Here is a 17,350-nt window from a genome sequence, read left to right as displayed (position 1 = left end):
GGAGCAGGACACAGCGTTGTATGAGATCTTCAGTTTCTTGGCAATTTCTCACCTGGAATAGCCTTCATTTCTCCGAAAAAATAGACTGATGAGTTTCAGAAGAAATGTCTTTGTTTCTGGACATTTTGAGCCTGTAATCGAACACACAAATGCTGATGCTCCAGATACTCAACAAGTCTAAAAAAGGCCAGTTGTACTGCGTCTTTAAATCAGGACAACAGTTCAGCTGTGCTAACATAATTGCAAAAGGTTTTCTAATGATCAATTAGCCTTTTAAAATGATACACTTGGATTAGCTAACACAATGTGCCATTGGAACACAGGAGTGATGGTTGCTGATAATGGGCCTCTGTACGCCCAAGTAGATATGTAATTAAAAAAAATCTGCCGTTTCCAGTTACAATAGTCATTTACAACATTAACAATGTCCACACTGTATTTCTGATTAATTTGATGTCATTTTAAAATGGACATAAAATAAATGTGCTCGTCTTTCAAAAACAATGATATTTCTAAGTGACCCCAAACTTTTAAACGGTAGTGTACATTTCCTCTGACAGTTCCATGAACACACACCCACCCACATGGTGACTGCTTGACACACACACACACTCTCATACATGTCATGCAGGCAAAAAACACAGAAAGACAGATTTAAAAAATAAACAGCACCTGGTATTTCTGTTCATCAATGAATTTCCCTTAGTCCTTAAAACAGTCTAATAAAATGTGATAACATAAACATGACCCTCTGCAATAACACACAGACGGACACACAGCATCACTAGAAATGGAGTAGTTGCTATCATAACCCCTACTCCATCCCTAACCCAGTCATCCTGAAGGCACAGACACACCAATGAACAAATATAATAGTCAGAAGTAAAGTACAACCAGGCTTCAGAACCACTCAAACTGACCATAAGAGTTAATGTATTATCAGGTAGGTTACTGAGAACACATTCTCTTTTACAATGAACAGGCAATAAGATGCAGCAGGTAGGAGTGAATCTGTAGACAAAGACAATCACAAATAGAGCTAAACACTGCCCTCTACTGCACACACCTGATTTAAAAAGCATTTACAATGCATCTATGGTCGGATATGAACCTTCCACATTTTATATATAATCTATACATATGATAAAAGTACCATCTGACATGCAACGACCACCATGATATAATGCATTGATATTGGATGAAGATGCCAAGGCAAATGGAAAAGGAATCATTGTGCTTGAGATACCGGACGACATGTCATAATTGTGATTTATTTGTTTTAACATGGTTGTCATTTCATGCAATAACACAAATCCAGAGTGGTAGCCTATGGAGTGTGGGGTATTGTCAGCACAGTCTGTTTTCTATAGCATACATTACATTCACAAAACTGGGGTGTATTCTTTAGGAACCAAACAGAAGCAGATGGCTGAAACGAAGAGCGACTAACCTGAAATGGTCCAATAAGGGCTTGTTTGTGTTGCAAAACGTTAACTGTTGCTAAATGTTTTGCCCTAATGAATACACCCGAGCACACCCATCCAGCACTAGAGTCTGGTCTATGTATACTGCGCTATGGCTCAGCCAGGGGAAGTCAGGGCTCATTGTTGTGGCGTGCCAGTGCAGGGGGCAGGGTGGTCCCACAGGGGCCCTGGAAGTGGAACCTGCGACACAGAGACACAAATGTTAAAGGATGCCATAGGGAATCATTAGTATGAAGTGACAGCAATGTTTCCCAATCGTGGTCCTGGGGTCCAAAAGTGGTGCACATTTTATCCCCCTAACACACCTGATTCAAGTTAGCCAAGGCTTGATGATGAATTGATTAGTTGATTCAAGTGTGTTATTGTTAGGCAAACAAAGCACCGCTAAAGGTCCCCAGGACTAGGAGAAACTGGACTACAGTATGTGTATAACCTGAAGCGCATGGTGGCGGGTGTTTCCTCCATGTTAAATTCAGCTACAGGTATTCCTCTAGCCGCCACCTGGGGAGCAAACATGGCTGCAGGGTACACTATGGAGGACGTACCTACCTAAAACACACGAGGAAGACGCACATATCATCTTGTGATTATTATATATTTTACATTGTAGAGAAATCTCTTCAGGGTCTCATTTTTTTAAATCACGCATTAAAATGACACAAAGACAGAATGGACAGACACACACACACACTCACCACTAGGCAGAGGTCACAGAGGTCTAGTTCCTCTTCAACGCGAGTCAGGATGTCAGAGTCCAGAGTCTCCCCGAACCAGACCACATTAGGCCTGAGCAGACCACTACAGCCACCCTGCTCACACCTGGTGAGGCGCAGACACAGTTAGACCACTTAAACGTGTTTCCTACATGACGATCTAAAACAATTCATATGATTGTGATCAACTGCCATCTAAAAAGTGAAGATAAGAACAAACTCAAGAAATCATAACATTTCTAATTAAGTGATAATGCCAGAGAAGCCTCTGTTTGGAGGATATATCGGCACAGGTGTGGCAAACTGTGCCAATATATCCTCCAAACACCGGCTTTCGAGGGCATTGACACTTTTATACAACGGGCTACCAACATTCTCAAATAATGATTGACATTTTAATTAAAAACATTATTTTGATTAATTTATTCATACTACTTCATCCTTCTACAAGATATAATTCCAACACAAAGCAAGGGTTGCTAGAGTTGCGACCCTGTTGTTCAGTCTTTTTGTTCAGTATCTATGGACGCGACCCAGTCGTTCGTTCTAAATGTGCTCACTTGTCAGGACACCGTAGGTAGCCAACAACACAGCTACAGTAACACAATCACTTCAATCTGAAGCTGGAAAGACTGCATATTAGCTGCGTTTCGTTTGACCTTTGTTTAATTGAAATGAGTTTGTATATATCCATACAAATGATACCCGCTGATTCATGATTTCGACTGGCCAACAAATGCTGCCTGCCTGTCTGTCTCGACACGTTCATTACTATGGGACAGCAGAAGATCGAATTTGAATATTGAAAGAATGTTGCAAATGTCGGAGAGACAGACAGCAAGGTTTATACAAATATCTCCTGTTGAAAACGAAATGTTAGTCTAAAAGAAATGTGAGAAAGTCTAGATACTTTTTATAGTGGAGATCCAAGTTTATAAATTGCCTGGCTGGGCTGATGAGACAGTAAGTGGATTGCGCAGTCAGATGGAACAGAGTAAATAGGTATTTTAATGTCATAACTTTAGCCATTGGCAACTGGTGGAATAGACACCGGCTGGAATGCAGTTTTAACCAATCAGGATTCGACCCACCCGCTGTATAAACAAGATGTAAGCGAGTTTGTCCCACCCATAGATATCCTATTAAGTTATTATTACTAAGTACTCAAATTCAAAAAGCCATGGTCCCACCTGGGTAAGTCATGAGGAGGGATCTGAGCATCACTGGTGTTGGGGTCTGGAGCACTAGAGAGAGAGCAAGATGGCAATAAATACTGTTACTGTATAGTTAGTTACATGTAACAACACCTAGGAAATGCTGACCTGAGTTTGACTGACTTACCCTTTGCCCTCCAGGGCAGCACAGATGGGGCTCTTGTGGTTAACCCCAACATGACCACAGCTCATACAGCGGGTTTTAAACAAACTGCCTGTGGTCACAGAGCGGGAGTAGGAAAGAAAACATGACCACAACTCATATAGCCTGGTCACAAAGACAGAGGAGAGCTTACATGGCACTTTGTCGAGCAAAACGACAAACGCGGTTTGTACAATACGTCGAGATGGAGCTTATTAAAGAATGTGAAACAATGTCTGTTCGCTGCTTTTCATTAAACCACGTATGGACGTTTTTTAGGCTACGGCCTAAAATATTCGTTCATATGGGCATTAAATTATATCCTACAGAAATGTGATCAGTTATGGAAACATTGGCTACAGTATATGCAAAAATATTCAGATTTATTAAAAAGGCAGACATTTGATCACTACTATAGAAATGGAAACAAATTAGATTTTAGAAACACAAAGTAACAATTACTACGCTCTCATCATTATTCACATCAAGTCACATGCACAATTATCATTAAGGCAAAAGGTGGCTACTTTTTACTGCAGTAGTGAGGAGAGCGAGACAACGTGAGCCAGTCACACAGGCACTCGCTGTCATTTATTTTTTAACACAGTGTGACCATTGTGCTCTGAGTTATTTGTGTGACTTAATTATTTAAACAAACAGGTGTGCTTAAAGCGTCACACAATCTCAGTGCATATGGAGTTGCTTCTATTCAAACCCATAGGGTGTGGCTCTATATATGGAAAAATATGTTTAAACATTTCGACCAAGTGATTGGTTGAAAGAACAGAGGGCAACTCTCGGTCGACCAAGATATATATATATATATATATATATATATTTATTTTTTTCGGGAACATCCGTAGTCTGAAAGCTTGTATGGTATATCTACAGCCCAGTCTGAGTACCAAAGATGGACCGACTATTACACGCTGGAGTGAAACTGGCCTTCAACAATCTTCTTTAAATCTACACTTTAATAACAACATTAGTCCCCCAATACCACTACTCGCTAGTCAGACACATGTTCCGGCCCAAATGGCATCCCTATTCCCTATAGTGCACTAGAAGATGACACCATATGTAGGGCTTTGGTCAAAAGTAGTGCACTACACAGGGGATAGGGTGCCATTTGGGACACAGGCACAATGAAAGTGCCATTGAAGTATTACCGTGGATCTACTAGCTAACTAGTCAGGACAGTGAAAGTCAGTCTGGGTGACATAGCCATGGATACAGTACCGTGCATCTCCAAAATGTTGGTGGAGCCGGCTCGGCGATGTAGCTCATCGATGTTCTGTGTGATGACGGTGACGCGGCGCCCCTGTTTCTGCAGCCTGGCCTCACACTCTGCTATGGCCACATGAGCCGAGTTGGGGCTCTTCGTCAGCATCACCTCCCTGCGGTAGTGGTAGAACTCCCATACCCTGGATGGGTTCTGACTGAACGCACCAGGGGTGGCCAGGTCCTGATTTGGGGGGGGGGGGGGGACAAAGTGAGGATGAAAAACAGAGTGATAGAGAAAAGGGGGAGTGAGAAACAAGGCGAGAGGGGCGGGACAGGAGGAGGAGAGGGTGGAGGGAGACAAAGGGGAAGAGCAGTGCACTATAAAGGGAATAGGGTGCCATTTAGGATGCATTCTTGGGGTGTTTACCTGGGCTTGCCATTTCCTCCAGAAGCCTCCTTCTCCTCTGAAGGTTGGGACCCCACTCTCAGCACTAACCCCTGCTCCTGTCAAGATGGCCACGTGTTTGGCTTTCGAGAACACCTCTCGGAACGCTGCTAGGTCTGAAAACACAGACAACAATATTAAGACTAAAAAGTAACACACATACAAATACAGCAACAAACACAGAAGACCATGTGCTTGTGGTCTTGTTCTTCCATCCTTGTGGGGCCCTGAAATTCCTAAAAGTCCCCACAATGATAGTCAAATAAGGAAAATTCTCCCTCATGGAGACAACTTCAGTGATGGAAAAAGTACCCAATTGTCATACTTGAGTAAAAGTAAAGATGCCTTAATAAAAAATGACTCAAGTAGCAGTGAAAGTCACCCAGTAAAATACTACATGAGTAAAAGTATTTGGTATCAAAGCTACTTAAGTATCAAAAGTAAATGTAAATGCTCAAATATACTTAAAGTCGGAAGTTTACAGGTTGGACTTAGTAAAACTTGTTTTTCAACCACTTCAACCATTTCTTGTTAAACTATAGTTTTGGCAAGTCGGTTAAGAAATCTACTTTGTGCATGACAAGTAATTTTTCCAACAATCGTTTACAAACAGATTATTTCACTTATAATTCACAGTATCACAATTCCAGTGGGTCAGAAGTTTACATACACTAAGTTGACTGTGCGTTTAAACAGCTTGGAAAATTCCAGAAAATGATGTCATGGCTTTAGAAGCTTCTGATAGGCTAATTGACATAATTTGAGTCAATTGGAGGTGTACCTGTGGATGCATTTCAAGGTCTACCTTCAAGCTCCATGCCTCTTTGCTTGACATCATGGGAAAATCTAAAGAAATCAGTCAAGGCCTCAGAAAAACAATTGTAGACCTCCACAAGTCTGGTTCATCCTTGGGAGCAATTTCCAAACGCCTGAAGGTACCACGTTCATCTGTACAAACAATAGTACGCAAGTACAAACACCATGGGACCACGCAGCCGTCATACTGCTCAGGAAGGAAACGCGTTCTGTCTCCTAGAGATGAAAGTATTTGTGTGAAAAGTGCAAATCAATCCCAGAACAACAGCAAAGGACCTTGTGAAGATGCTGGAGGAAACAGGTACAAAAGTATCTATATCCACAGTAAAACGAGTCCTATATTGACATAACCTGAAAGGCCGCTCAGCAAGGAAGAAGCCACTGCTCCAAAACCGCCATAAAAAAGCCAGACTACGGATTCTAACTGCACATGGGGACAAAGATTGTAGTTTTTGGAGAAATGTCCTCTGGTCTGATGAAACAAAAATAGAACTATTTGGCCATAATGACCATCGTTATGTTTGGAGGGAAAAGGGGGAGGCGTGCAAGCCGAAGAACACCATCCCAACCGTGAAGCACGGGGGTGGCAGCATCATGTTTGGGGGTGCTTTGCTGCAGGAGGGACTGGTGCACTTCACAAAATAGATGGCATCATGAGGAGGGGAAATTATGTGGATATATTGAAGCAACATCTCAAGACATCAGTCAGGAAGTTAAAGCTTGGTCGCAAATGGGTCTTCCAAATGGACAATGACCCCAAGCATACTTCCAAAGTTGTGGCAAATTGGCATAAGGACAACAAAGTCAAGGTGTTGGAGAGGCCATCACAAAGCCCTGACCTCAACCCTATAGAAAATTTGTGGGGAGAACTGAAGTGTGTGCGAGCATGGAGGCCTACAAACCTGACCCAGTTACACCAGCTCTGTCAGGAGGAATGGGCCAAAATTCACCGAACTTATTGTGGTAAGCTTGTGGAAGGCTACCCAAAACGTTTGACCCAAGTTAAACGTTTGACCCAAGTTAAACAATTTAAAGGCAACGCTACCAAATACCTTTTTGAGTTTGTAAACTTCTGACCCACTGGGAATGTGATGAAAGACAAAAAAGCTGAAATAAATCACTCTCCACTATTATTCTGACATTTCACATTCTTAAAATAAAGTGGTGATCCTAACTGACCAGGAAATTTTTACTAGGCTTAAACGTCAGGAATTGTGAAACTGAGTTTAAATGTATTTGGCTAAGGTGTATGTAAACTTCCAACTTCAACTAAGTATAAATACATTCAAATTCCTTATATTAAAACAAACCAGACAGCACAATTTTCTTGTTTTTGTTCAATGAAGAATAGCCAGGGGCACACTCCAACTTAAAAAGTATATTATGTTCTTTAGGAATATAGTGGAGTAAAAGTAAGTTGTCAAAAATATAAATAGTAAAGTAAAGATACTGCAAAAGACTACTTAAGTAGTACAGTATTTTAAGTACTTAACACCACTGGACATTTCCCACATCTCCACGAGGACAAAGGCTATTTTAAGCTAAGGGGTTAGGTTTAGGGTTCAGAATTAGGGTTAGCTTTAGGGTTTAAGTGTAGGGGTTAGAGAAATTAGGATTTTTTTATAGAAATCGATTTGAGGTTCCCACTAGGATAGAAAAACAAGTGTGTGTACTAGATTAACACAGTCCTACCTGAGCTGGGTCTGGCCATGACCGGTCTGTTCTGGGTCTCTTTAAATCGGGCACACAGATGAGAGGTGACGCCTCTGCTGGTGAACTGACGTACAATCATCAGGGTTAACTAAGAAAAAGGAACAAGAAGAAAAAGATAAGATGGCGGCCCTGAGGAGGGCGAGCGTCATACCGGTTCCTGCACGACTTCGCTTTTTATTAATGGCTGTTATTACTTTGTTTACTCCATGTTGGTTCAATAATTTCCTTCAAACCGACAAACACTTCTGGATCATGAATCAGAAGCTACACACTTCTCTCAGCATCCCAGATTGGGAATACTGCGCCAGTGACGAGGAAGGAAAGGGGGACTCCAAGCTAGGCTGAAAAGACTGCCTACATGGCCTCCTCTTCCTAGTATCCTGATGGCTAATAGGTTTGGGTGGTATACCTTATATACCGTATTCCAGGGTAACTTTGAAAAAGCCACAGGATAGTTTTTCAATAACGTCAAAACAATTGAAGTTTTTCAAGAAAATTTGAAAATTTGGAGATACTTAAGTTAATACCTGCAGTCAACTTGTGCAATTTGTTTTGAGATAAAGCAGACTACGTTCTTCATTTCATCGGTCAGAATATTTTACATTATGACGCTTACAGTACGTAGTTCCCCGGAAAAGTTGAGCCAGTCACGTTTGTTTGTAAATAGCACAACGGAAGACGGCGGGAGCTGGAGTCCATAGTCTCTGTTTTGCGGCGCAAATGAGGCGATGAAGTTGCACTTGTATGCAATTCACTACTAAATGTTTGCCCTCAGATATCTTAGAATTCTGCCAGAAGTCAAAGAGCTCTGATGAGTTCTGTACAGCTTCCATTCCTTCCCTGTGCTTCCCAACTAGCGTTTTATTTTCTCTTCCGTTCTTCTCCCCTCTGCTCTTCCTTTAGAAAAGCATGCATCACAACTTTGTTCACTTGCACAATTTCTCTCATTCCCTTTCACTTGTAAATGTCCACACATTGAAAATGACATACAGACCACCTGTAACCACGCCAGCCTAGGACCCCCACATCCGGCTTCTTCACCTGCGTCTGAGACCAGACACCCGGACAGTATTTCTGTCTAATACAGACACTTTGTGGGAAGAAAATAAATAAATCGTCTGGGCCTTGCTCCCAAGTGGGCCTATGCCGTCTCAGGCCCACCCATGGATGTGCCCCTGCTCAATTATGTGAAACCTATAGATGAGGGCCTAATGAATATATTTCAATTGACTGATTTCCTTATATGAACTGTAACTCTAAAATCTTTGATGTTTGATAACTCAAAACTCGTGACGCATGTGGAAAGGACTACAGACTATCAAACTACAAGGGCAAATCCAGCTGAGTGGTTCCTACAGAAGCCTCCCTCCCAGACACGATTAACTCATTCTATGCTCGCTTCTCTCATTGCTCCAGACGACCAGGTGTGTTCACTCGCCAATGCTGACATGAGGAAAACTCTCAAAACCGCCGAACCAGATGGCATCTTCTCGGACATCTACAACATGTCCCTGTCCCAGACTGTAGTCCCCACCTTCTTCAAGGACACAACCATTGTCCCAGTGCCTAAGCAAAACAAGGGTGACATGCCCAAATGACTAATCGCCCCATCGCACTTACCACTGTCATCATTAAGTGCTTGGAGAGGCTGGTCTTGACCCACATTAAGGTCAGCACGCCAGGTACACAGGACCCACTCCAATTTGCCTACCGCTCCAACAGATCCAATGAAGATGCCATTTCCATCGCTATTCACACGACCGTATCACATCTGGACAATAATAACACCTATGTGAGAATGCTATTCATTGACTACCGTTCAGCATTCAACACTATTGTTCCCTCCAAGCGCAACACCAAGTTCAATGCCCTGGCTTTTGCACCTGCAACTGGATCCTGGACTCCCTGATGTGTAGACCACAGGCTGGATTGGCAATAACACCTCCTCCACACTGACTCTTAACACAGGGCCCCACAGGGGTGTGTCCTCAGCCCTCTGCTGTACTCCCTGTTAACCCATGACTGTGTTGCACGACACCAACTCCAAATTTGCTGACGACACCACGGTTGTATCCCTGATAACCAACAAAAAAAATCTGCCAATAGGGAGGAGGTAAGTGAACTGGCATGTGGAGCCAGGACAACCACCTCTTCCTCAACGTCAGAAAAACAAAAGGAGTTGATTGTTGACTTCAGGAAGCCAAAGAGGGAACATGCCCCAATTCACATCAACAGAACTGCAGTAGAGAGTCAGTAGTTTAAAGTTCCTCGCCATCCACATCACCGAGGACTTGACATCGACCAACCACCACTCGTCAAGAGGGCACAACAGCGTATCTACTTCATAACGCTGCTGAATAAATTTGGCATGCCACCCCGGGTCCTCTCCAAATACTACCGCTGCGCCATCGAGAGCATCCTGACCGTTTGCTTCACAGCCTGGTACAGAAATTGCTCCGTCCACGACCACAACGGCCCTCCATAGGGTGGTGAAGACAGCCCAGAACATCACAAAGAGCATTCTCCCACCCATCCAGGACATCTACTCGTAATGGTGCCTGAGGAAGACCCGCAGCATCATCAAGGGCCACACAAACCCCAGCTGCTCACTCCCTTACCGTCAGGCAGACCGTACCAGAGCATGAGGTCTGACACCAACAGGCTCAGAGAGGGTTTCTCTCTACAAGCCATAAAGACTGCTGAACATTTGAACTTGACTGGACCACCAGCTCTGATGCTCCAAACCTTAGCACACATGCATGCACGCACTCACACACACACAGCCACACATTCATGCTACACACACACATCACAACTGCTGCTACCAGACTCTTACGATTGCTAAATAATGCACCATTTAAACAATTCCCCAAAACACATGTAAATATTTGAGTATAAATTGTGCCCTCCTGTATTATACTTATGCTAAAATATTCTACTGAACCATTTACTTCATGTTCATATTCTTATCTTCTATTATTTCTTATTGTTGTTGCAAAGTGGAGAAGGAACTTGCAAGTAAGCACTTCATTGGACGGCGTATACCACGTGTATCCTGTACGTATGACTAATACAACTTTAAACTTGAAGAATATAAAGGAAACACAAAACAAATTCAAGTAATGTCTCAACAGAAACCTACAGCCAACAGAACTCATATTGATGTTGACACAGCAAATGACAGTGAACTCAATTACCACAGAGGGACAACTACTTTGGGCACGTTACTACCTCATAGATCAAGAAAGCAGGGGGTTATTGTAACAAAACACCACACTGAGTTGTCACCTAACCAACTAGCTATTGTACCTGGAGATCTTGCTTGCTGTAACAACTTGGAAACGTTGCTGACATGCGCAGACCTCGCTGGCTCGTCAAAGGGTAAATATTCATAGCAAGCTACTGTAGCTCGCTATCTGGTTTTCTTTGACCCTTGTGCATTTAAGGGCGTAAAGGGGGTCGTTACTCTTTTAGACCCGAAAATCGACCCTAGGCAACAGGGTCGGGTTTTCGAGACTATTTGTTGTTCATGCAACTTGCAAGCAAAGATGGTACTCTTGAGGTGAGCTCTAAATACGACAGATAGCTAGCTATCTATGGAATGCAACTCAAGTTTAGCTGTTAGCTAGCTAACGTTAAACTTGTTGATATTCTTCAAGCGACTATCAGCATGTATGTTTCGCATATCCAAAGAAGCATTGCCATACAACATTAATATGCCCTGATTAAATACCATTAACTTTCAGATAGATTTAATCTGACACATTTTGCATGTTGAATTTCTCCAAGTCCTTCCTTACCCTGTTTCAGCTGTTTAGTTAAGAGGTGTGTGTAATTTTAAATGTCTTCCTCTTCTTCTCCTTTGGGATTGGGTTGACAGATCGCATCCAACTTTCAGGTGCATACACCGCCACCTACTGTATTGAAGTGTGAGGCCAGTCATGGCCTACCTACATTGAATGATCTTCATTATTCCTGTTTCTAAACGGAAAAAATGGCACCATCAATATACCACTATTTCATAAGAATTACCACCCCATTAACTATTTTGCTGTACAAACTTGTACTCCCAGGTACTTCTCTGCAGCTGCCACCTACACTCACTACTTTGCCCCTATCTGCTCCTGGACCATGCCAACGGCATGGGAGGGCTCTTCAACCTGCCTATCTCGCACCGGACACTTCCAATCCCCAGCAACATGAGCATCCCTACAGTTGACACACACAACTTTATCCACAGACACTATCCAATCCTCTGAGGTGCTAAACATTTTAAAATTGTATTGGTGGATCGCATCAACTAGGTGCATACATCGCAGCCACCTACTGTACTGGAGTGTGAGTGAGGACACAGCCTCCCTTAGCTAAAGATTGTTAAAACAGATAATGTGAGAAAATATTTGTGTTATTCTTTACTGGGAGTTACAGGTTTATCTGTACTAATAGTTGCCAGAGATTTTTCAAATGCCTGCTATCGTCATTCTCGATTTGGCCAAACATGTTTCTTCTAAATTGTCCGTGTCCAGTTGCAGGTGGCGTGCCTGGATGTAGAAAGTGCTCCGTTATTAATGAAGTAATCCAACAATGTGTATGCCGCCATCTTGTCTATTTCAAATCTTCTCTCATTGATTAAGACAGGTGGGTCCACCCCTGACACGTCTCTTGTGCCTCATGGTCCGGAATGGCTCTCATGCGGACTGGGTTTGAAATGGATCACTGTCAATTGCTCACTGTCACCCTATGTTTACCACAGGTATGACAAAACATGTATTTTTACTGTTCTAATTACGTTGGTAACCATTTTAAAATAACAATCAGGCACCTCGGGGGTTTGCGATATATGGACAATATACCACTGCTAAGAGCTGTGTCCAGGCACTCTGCAATGCATTGTGCCTAAGAACAGCTCTTAGCCGTGGTATATTGGTCATATAACACACCACCTCTTGCCTTATTGCTTAATTATACAGATACAAAATTGGCCTACAAATGCTTTATATAATTTGCAATATGACAGCTAAATCTCCTAAAATAACCATGCCATTCCAAATGCAAAAACCTGAAGAAAAAAAACAATAATACAAAACACAGAGGAATATAAACTGGGGGCATGTAAAAGGATGAAGCGCTTCTTTTGATACTAAAATAATATCCTGCTTTTAAACTAATATGCTACATATTTATATTACTGTGTATATTCTCTTTTCTAGTTGTCTGTCAATGTTGTGCAATGTTATAGCTACAGTAAACATTTATGAATGAATGATTTGCCGTTTACAATGGTTGGAATCCAGTGACAATGATTCAATGTTTATCTATCACTAACAGATTAAGCTATTATTATATATAGACCTACATATCTATTATTAACTCTACTGCCTAAAATTCTTATCAACCATCTAATAGCCTAATTAAAAGTCAAAGTCGTAACAGTTTTAGTTAAAAGCCCATCTTTAATCTAAGCAGACTTTAACATCTCTACACTACCAGGGGTTGGTCGGGAGGAAGATCCGGGAGGGGGGCGGTTAGGTCATGTAGGTTACCCAGCCTGTCTAATGCCTCCTGCTGTCTCCTCTCCTGCAATGCCGTGACATCCTCTGGGCATTGTGATTGATAGATATGGTATGATTTACTTTTAGACGGGCCGGGGGTCCCTTTTTATAGGGCTGGATATTTTTATTTAGCAAATGTAAATAGTGCTCTGTTTCTTTGGCCAACCCAATGAACCCTGGTAGAAATAATCAATCAGCGCTTTATTGAATGGTCATTTGGAATGTCAAGGTAATGAACATTATGGGTAAAAAATAAATAATAATAATACAAAACACAGTAGAATATTGAGCCTAAAATGAAGATTTTAGAAATTTTTTGGAGATCCTCCTTCAGCTTAGTGTATTATATTAGCCTGTCTGGCCCTTATTCTCAGTTAGCCTCCCTAACTCTACCCTACATTATGGGAGTTAGATACGCTAGTCTAGATATGCTATCTGCCTATACATTAATAGTATAAATGGGATGAATCTACACTCTTAGAAAAAATGGGTTCTGTCCCCATAGAGGAACCCTTACAATAACTGTTTTTGGTTCCAGGTAGAAAGAACCCATTTGGGTTCCATGTAGAACCCTTTCCACAGAGGGTTCTACATAGAACCCAAAAGGAATATACCTTGAACCAAAAAGGGTTCTCCTGTGGCGACAGCCGAAGAACCCTTTTGAAACCTTTTTTTCTAAGAGAGTATCAGTGACAAATGGACAAATGTGCTGTAAAATGACAATGTGCTTATTCTTGCGTATAAATGCCCCATTCTAGTTCCATTCTGTGTATTCTGATGATATCATCCACTAGATGGGGTGAGCTTGCTTCCCAAAAGAGAGAGAAGAGTTGGAGAATAGCAGCTTTCAAATGGTGATGGTACATGCAGATGGGTATTGGCTTACTGATCTCTTATTTAAAAAAATAATAATTTTAAACCTTTATTTAACTAGGCAAGTCAGTAAAGAACAAATTCTTATTTACAATGACGGCCTACCAACAGGCAAAAGGCCTTCTGCGGGGACAGGGGCACGGGATTTTAAAAAACTAAAACAATATAAATATAGGACAAAACATATCACAACAAGAGAGAGAACACAACGCTACATAAAGAGGGACCTAAGACAACAACATAGCAAGGCAGCAACACAGCATACAACAACATGGTAGGAACACAACATGGTCGCAGCACAAAACATGGTACAAACATTATTGGGCACAGTCAACAGCACAAAAGTCAAGAAGGTAGAGACAACAATACATCACACAATGCAGCCACAATTGTCAGTAAGAGTGTCCATGATTGAGTCTTTGAATGAAGAGATTGAGATAAAACTGTCCAGTTTGAGTGTTTGTTGCAGCTCGTTCCAGTCGCTAGCTGCAGCGAACTCTTGACAACCATTATAAATATCTGCCATGTAGGCTATGGAGTCAGCCATGATGAAGGAGACAGATAGCCTATTTAACCCTAGCCTAACTGAAAGTAAGGGCCAGACAGTCTCCAGATATCATCTCCAATTATAGCCTACTGATTTACTCTCTGGGGAATGGGCAGGTATTCTCACAATAGCAACTGTGTGTTATTCTGTGCTGTTGCAGACAGGGAAAGTCTGTGTGTGTGTCAGTGGCGTAAGGCAGTTTCCTCGGGCTGCAAGGTACGAGCAAGCCCCGCCCCAACCAAAAAAACTAAAAAGTGTAGTTTTATAGCTTAGTGTATCTCATGCTATTTTACACATTTTGTCATGAGGCTGAGAGAAAATGTTGCAATTTTAAAGCAAATTTCCTGTCATTCCCCCCCAAAAATGGAATGGCTTATGACGTGTTCATATTCTCGAGGGGTGTGCTGTGTGTGTGCTGTGTGTGTGCTGTGTGTGTGCTGTGTGTGTGTGTGTGTGTGTATTCCACTTTCTCTTTTCGGAAGGGAGGCAGGACCTCTTTTAATCGATAGTGTCACTGTACATCTCACACCACTGGAGGTGGTTTCTTTGCTTCTCTCTCTCTCTCTCTCTCTCTCTCTCTCTCTCTCTCTCTCTCTCTCTCTTTCTCTTTCTCTCTCTCTCTTTCTCTTTCTCTCTCTCTCTCTCTTTCTCTTTCTCTTTCTCTCTCTCTCTCTCTCTCTCTCTCTCTCTCTCTCTCTCTCTCTCTCTCTCTCTCTCTCTCTCTCTCTCTCTCTCTCTCTCTCTCTCTCTCTCTCTCTCTCTCTCTCTCTCTCTCAATTCAGTTCAATTTAAATGGCTTTATTGGTTGGGGAAACACATGTTTACATTGCCAAAGCAAGTAAATTAGATAATAAAAAAAAGTGAAATAAACAATAAAAAATGTACTGTAAACATTACACTCACATAAGTTTCAAAGGAATAGAGACATATCATATGTAATTTTATGGTTATGTACAGTGTTGTAAGATGCAAGTACAAAAGGGAAAATAAATAAACACATATTGTATTTACAATGGTGTTTGTTCTTCACTGGCTGCTGCACTTTTCTTGTGGCAACAGGTCAGACATCTTGCTGCTTTGATGGTACACTGTGATGTTTCACCTAATAGATATGGAAGTTTATCCAAATTTGATTTGTTTTCATTTTTGCAGAATTCTGCATGCAGAGTCTCAATTTGGTGTTTGTCCATTTTGTGAATTCTTGGTTGGTGAGCGGACCCCAGACCTCACAACCATAAAGGGCAATGGGTTCTATAACTGATTCAAGTATTTTTAGCCAGATCCTAATTGGTATGTTGAATTTTATGTTCCTTTTGATGGCATAGAATGTCCTTCTTGCCTTGTCTCTCAGGTTGTGGAAGTTACCTGTGGCGTGATGTTTAGGCCAAGGTATGTATAGTTGTTTGTGTGCTCTAGGGCAACAGTGTCTAGATGGAATTTGTATTTGTGGTCCTGGCGACTGGACCTTTTAAGGAACACCATTATTTTGGTCTTACTGAGATTTACTGTCAGGGCCTAGGTCTGGCAGAATCTGTGCAGAATATCTAGGTGCTGCTGTAGGCCCTACTTGGTTGGTGACAGAAGCACCAGATCATCAGCAAACAGTAGACATTTGACTTCAGATTCTAGTAGGGTGAGGCCGGGTGCTGCAGACTTTTCTAGTGCCCACGCCAATTTGTTGATATATATGTTGATGAGGGTGGGGCTTAAGCTGCATCCATGTCTCACCCCACGGCCCTGTGGGAAGAAATGTGTGTGTTTTTTGCCTATTTTAACCGCACACTTGTTGTTTGTGTACATGGATTTGATAATGTCGTATGTTTTTCCCCCAACACCACTTTCCATCAATTTGTATAGCAGACCCTCATGCCAAATTGAGTTGAAGGCTTTTATGAAATCAACAAAGCACGAGAAGACTTTGTACACCGTTTTCACTGAGGAAATGTACGAGTCTGCTGTTAATGATAATACAGAGGATTTTCCCAAGGTTGTGTCACGTTCTGACCTTAGTTTTTTTGTTATGTCTTTGTTTTAGTATGGTCAGGGCGGGAGTTGGGTGGGTAGTCTATGTTCGTTTTTCTATGTTGTGGTTTTGTGTTTGGCCTGGTATGGTTCTCAATCAGAGGCAGGTGTCGTTCGTTGTCTCTGATTGAGAATCATACTTAGGTAGCCTTTTCCCACCTGTGTGGAGTGGGTGATTATTTTCTGTTCTGTGTTTTGCTTCACCGTTCAGGACTGTTCGTTTTGTCGTTTTATTGTTTTTGTTCAGTATTCTTATTAAAACAATATGGACACTTACCACGCTGCGCATTGGTCCTCCTCTTCTTCCACCCACGACGAGAGTTACAGGTTGCTGTTGACACATATCCCATGGTAGTTATTGGGGTCAAATTTGTCTCCACTTTTGTGGATTGGGGTGATCAGTCCTTGGTTCCAAATATTGGGGAAGATGCCAGAGCTAAGGATGATGTTAATGAGTTTTAGTATAGCCAATTGGAATTTGTTGTCTGTATATTTGTCATTTCATTGAGGATACCATCAACACCACATGCCTTTTTGGGTTGGAGGGTTTTTATTTTGTCCTGTAGCTCATTCAAGGTAATTGGAGAATCCAGTGGGTTCTGGTA

At 41.9% G+C, this 17,350-nt stretch overlaps 1 protein-coding gene across 3 annotated transcripts in view; it reads right to left on the bottom strand.

The window, feature by feature from the left end:
• Nucleotides 1-438: 438 nt before the first annotated feature.
• The window catches only part of LOC139406769 (NAD-dependent protein deacylase sirtuin-5, mitochondrial-like), a 30,766-nt gene continuing 13,854 nt past the window's right edge, over nt 439-17,350 (bottom strand). The window contains exons 1-9 of one of the 3 annotated variants that reach the window (XM_071149792.1): nt 11,552-11,621; nt 7,731-7,839; nt 5,205-5,338; nt 4,793-5,018; nt 3,539-3,626; nt 3,388-3,441; nt 2,180-2,303; nt 1,918-2,033; nt 439-1,664 (exon numbers count right to left, since the gene is read on the bottom strand). In XM_071149792.1, the coding sequence (XP_071005893.1) occupies nt 1,595-1,664; nt 1,918-2,033; nt 2,180-2,303; nt 3,388-3,441; nt 3,539-3,626; nt 4,793-5,018; nt 5,205-5,338; nt 7,731-7,830 (912 nt within the window). In that variant the 5' untranslated portion in view covers nt 7,831-7,839; nt 11,552-11,621 and the 3' untranslated portion in view covers nt 439-1,594. Of the gene's footprint in view, nt 1,665-1,917; nt 2,034-2,179; nt 2,304-3,387; nt 3,442-3,538; nt 3,627-4,792; nt 5,019-5,204; nt 5,339-7,730; nt 7,840-11,060; nt 11,121-11,551; nt 11,622-17,350 lie in introns of those variants that run through there. The other 2 variants (XM_071149791.1, XM_071149793.1) reach the window with 2 other exon arrangements.

This window comes from Oncorhynchus clarkii, chromosome 4 (assembly GCF_045791955.1).
Source record: "Oncorhynchus clarkii lewisi isolate Uvic-CL-2024 chromosome 4, UVic_Ocla_1.0, whole genome shotgun sequence".
NCBI classification, from domain to species: domain Eukaryota; kingdom Metazoa; phylum Chordata; class Actinopteri; order Salmoniformes; family Salmonidae; genus Oncorhynchus; species Oncorhynchus clarkii.
This window is presented reverse-complemented; position numbering and strand designations above follow the sequence as displayed.